The sequence below is a fragment of the Larimichthys crocea genome, unplaced genomic scaffold (assembly GCF_000972845.2).
Source record: "Larimichthys crocea isolate SSNF unplaced genomic scaffold, L_crocea_2.0 scaffold392, whole genome shotgun sequence".
Classification (NCBI taxonomy): Eukaryota; Metazoa; Chordata; class Actinopteri; family Sciaenidae; genus Larimichthys; species Larimichthys crocea.
Genome location: NW_020855132.1, coordinates 1,131 through 5,058, shown reverse-complemented (window position 1 = coordinate 5,058; position 3,928 = coordinate 1,131). Strand labels below are relative to the sequence as shown.

The 3,928-nt window shown below is 49.0% G+C and overlaps 1 protein-coding gene across 1 annotated transcript; it reads right to left on the bottom strand.

The window, feature by feature from the left end:
- Window positions 1–1,071: 1,071 nt before the first annotated feature.
- Window positions 1,072–2,440, bottom strand: LOC113745051 (uncharacterized). Its single transcript, XM_027276488.1, has 5 exons — window positions 2,327–2,440; window positions 2,042–2,214; window positions 1,617–1,865; window positions 1,306–1,533; window positions 1,072–1,224 (listed from the first exon to the last, which is right to left on the bottom strand). The coding sequence occupies exons 1-5, from the start codon at window positions 2,340–2,342 to the stop codon at window positions 1,105–1,107; spliced, it is 786 nt and encodes a 261-aa protein (XP_027132289.1). The 5' UTR covers window positions 2,343–2,440; the 3' UTR covers window positions 1,072–1,104.
- Between the last annotated feature and the right edge of the window lie 1,488 nt (window positions 2,441–3,928).

Here is a 3,928-nt window from a genome sequence, read left to right as displayed (position 1 = left end):
AGGCACGAAAGAAGGGGAACAGGTGCATTAAAAGTGCTTTTGAAGGTTTCTGCGGGCCGCAGCCAAACGACTGTTCCGTAGGGGGGCCCCCACTGGTCATGCGAGTGGTACAAAAAATTAATTAAAAAGGCAAAACAACAAAAAAACGGGGGAAACGAAGCGCTGCCTAGGTGCCTGGTGTACCAGAGGCACGAAAGAAGGGGAAACAGTGTCATTAAAAGTGCTTTTTGAAGGTTTTCTGCGGCCGGCAGCAAACGACTGCTTCCGTAGGGGGGGCCCCCCACTGGTCGAATGTCGAGGTGGGAAAAATTTAAAAAAGCAAAAAAACGGTGCCCGGTGTACCAGGGGCCCTAAAAACGAGCAGCAGTGTCATTAAAAGTGGTTTTTGAAAGTTTTTTCTGCCGGCAGCAAACCACTGCTTATGTAGGGGGTCCCCTCAGGGGTGCCACCCTAGAGTTCCCATTCTGAATCCTTCAGAATGGGGCACTTTTAAAAGGTGCCCAAAATGAAAATAAGAAAAAAAGAAGGAAAAAAAAAAAAAGGCTCACCGCCCATCCCCCACCCCCTGAACTGGGGGTGGGGGATGGGGACACCTTTCTGTACTTTTCGGGTGCACGCTGAACTCTAATCAGGGTCCCCGTTTTCACCTAGGGTTCCCATTCTGAATCCTTCATTTTGGGGCGCCTTTCTGTACTTTTTGGGTACACCTTAAACTTTGTGCTTTTCGGGTGTTTTTTGGGTGTCGCTTCCGGATGAGTGAAAGATAAAAAACTACACACTCTGATAAAGATATACAACACATTTATTAAACATTAGAAAACACACGCACACACATGAAATACTGTTTTTTTAAATACCAACACACACAAATGGCAAAAACTGCCGAAATTCAGAACTGTTTTTTTTGTTTGTTTTTTGTTTTTTACATAGAAACATACAGAAAAATGGCAAAAACTGCCGAACTTCAGAACTCTTTTTTTTGTTTGTTTTTTGTTTTTTACATAGAAACATACAGAAAAATGGCAAAAACTTCCGAACTTCAGAACTCTTTTTTGTTTGTTTTTTGTTTTTTTACATAGAAACACACACAAATGAACACACAAATTAAAGTTTTTTAAGGAGCACCACGGGTCTACGCTTCGGCTTGCTGGGGGACAGGCCGACCTTCCTCTTCACGTTCTTGGCCATCAGAGAGAGGGCGGCGAGCATCTTCCTCGGTGTTCCCTTCAGAATGAAGAACATAAACAAAATTAGCACAGTGAATGTGTATTACGGTGTGATAGCGATGACATGGTTTCAACTTACTTTGCTTTCCTCCCTGGGCTGCTCAGTGGCAGCAGCAGCCCCGGCAGCAGCAGCAGCAGCAGGAGCCTGGTCTTGGTCTTTTATGGCAAGACACACAAAAAGCTCCCTCATTTTCTTCGCCCTTTTAAGGTTCTTGTGAAGGGCGTAGAACCGGTCTTGTGTGTCCGCGCTGTGACACATAAAGGTGGACAGATTTTGCCGCACCTCCATGTCATTGGTCTCAAAATTCTGCGTGAAAGATAATGAGGCTTGCGTCAGTATAAAAAAAACACGCACATTGAATTAATGTCTTTTGTGTTTTTGATACTCACAAAAGTGGACACAGCGGTCCGAATGTCCATGATGGACGGGGAACCCTTCAACCCCATCTCGGACCAGGCTCCTCGAAAGTATCTGGCCATGTCTTTTGCCTCCCCTCGGCCGAGGGAAGAAAAAAAAAAGCAATTTGTGGGCACTGCCCTGGCGCGGAGGCGGAGCCAGGTCCGGCACCACCCATACTCCTCGGCCTCCAGGTAGATCTGGGCGGTGCCGAACTTACGCACCGTTTTGTGCTCCATGACCTGCAGAAGACAAAGTATGACAGAAAGCAGAGAGGTCAGTCAGTGGTATCCAGCTGTGAAGACAACTTTTAACCGACGTTAAAGATATCAACAAAAGTTCCCCAGAATAAAGAGAACAATTTGTTACTCATTTTTAATGAGAGAAATAGATCCAAAGAGACTATAACGATACTCTCATTGATGAGGTAACCCGTGTCGTCGCCACCTATGGCCGCCCGGACCTCCTTGACGCGCATTCGCGTCAGCACGCCCGTCCGGTGGCCATAGATAGACGACAGGTACGCCGCCAGGTACCCGAAGAACCTGTAGCGGGTCTTTGGGTCTCGTGGGGGCGCCTTCTCGATGTCCTCTGAAACGAGAGTTAAAGAGAGAAGAGAACAATAAGATTTGAAGTTTTTAATGGCACTGCAAAAAAAAAAAAAAAAAGTCGCATGAAAGAGGGGGAGGCATTATGGACTCACCCAGCAGAGATGGCATTTTGGCCCGGGCCAACGCCTGGCACCTGGCCAGGTCCCTCCCGAGGCACGAGCTTCTGCCCCTTAGCCTGCTTTATGAGGGCCTGGTGGCCAAGGACAGTTCGGTTGAGGTCCTTTAATAGCTTCCGCAGCTCCCGGATCACCACCACCAACTGCCCGCCGGTGATCCGGGAGTGCTTCGGCGGCGTGGCCCTGAAATACTCGACAAAGGAGATGGCCTGGCCCACGTAGAGAATGATGGTGGTTGGGGCCAGGCCAACCTTCCTGAGGACTGCAGGGTAGCTGTAGTGGAAAGAAGAAATTAAGAGAGACACATGAGGCCATGCAGAAAATGATAATATTAATTAATCATAATATTGATAAATAAAACACTGTTGTGCACATAGACAGAAGGCAGTAAGGGTTCTTCTTTCAAAGTTCAGCACTTACAACTTGAGGAGGGGGATATTAAAAATGAACTCCCACGTCCAGTAGGTCAGCTGAGACCAGCCGAGCGTGAGGTATTTGAGCAGGACCTTCGCCCGGCTGATCTTTGATACAGCGTTCTCCTGCATCTTCGATGTCCCCTCTGGGCAGAAAATGAACTGTCCATACTCCTCGACAGGCGCCTGTAAGGATGGATAAGATAAATGTAGCGTGAACACACTCCACCACACACCTGCACAGATACACTGTGTTCTTTCTTACCCAGGGAGGAGCCGAGGACAATGTTTCTTATCTTCGACCCCCTACTCTTGCCCGCGAAGTAGGGGGCCAAGGCCCTGTGGACCTTTCGGGCCACCTTGCCCAGCTTGGGCTTTGTGTCCTGGAAGAACAAAACAAAACGTTGTTAACACCAATGCTACATGACCACATAGCCTCATCGGTTCTACACTTGGTCAAGAAGATAAGCCATAAGCAGGCACTGGGGTGAGTCTGAACTAATCTATCTCACTCACATCCTCCTCCGATTCCTCCTTCGGTGCCTTCATGCCGGCCACTTTTTTCCGGGGGGGCTGAAGAGAGAAAAACAATAATTGATTGACATGATTGAGTACTTTGGCCTTCGGCTAAATGATTACGGCACTGTATCACACTACTTATCTTCTCACCTCAGCGGCGGTGCCTGGTGACAGCCTCCTTTTGGCCGACTGCTGGGGCCAGGCGGGCTTATCCTCCTCCGAGGAAGATGAGGAGGAGGAGGAAGACGGCTGCGGCGGCCTGGCCGTAAAAGGCAACGTCCTTCGGGCCGACGAAGGTTGCTCCAGCTGCTGGGGCGTTGCGGGCTCTGGGGGCTGCTGCTGCTTTTGCTCATCTTCCTCCTCAGAGGAGGACGGCTGCGGCTGCTGCTGCTGCTCCTCTGCGGGCTGCGGCTGCTGCTGTTGGGGCAGAGCGGGCTCGACTTCCTCCACCTCATCAGATGAGGTGGAGAGCTCGGGCTCCCCATAAGCCTGCAACTTGCGCTGCAGAGGGAAAAGCAAACAGCAAGAGAAAACAGGGCTGCAAATTAATGGCAATGTAATGATTTAGTTATTACAAGAAATTGATTATGGATAGATTGTACATTGGCTATTTATTTTTCACTCACTCACCCTAAGGGCAGCATTA

Bases quoted from the DNA above. Each gene is read 5' to 3' on its own strand.
- LOC113745051 (XM_027276488.1), bottom strand. The intron at 1,866-2,041 runs GAGAGTATCGTT...TGTCTTCTGCAG, and splicing joins ACACGGGTTACCTCATCAAT to GTCATGGAGCACAAAACGGT. The intron at 1,534-1,616 runs GTGAGTATCAAA...TCTTTCACGCAG, and splicing joins GGACCGCTGTGTCCACTTTT to AATTTTGAGACCAATGACAT.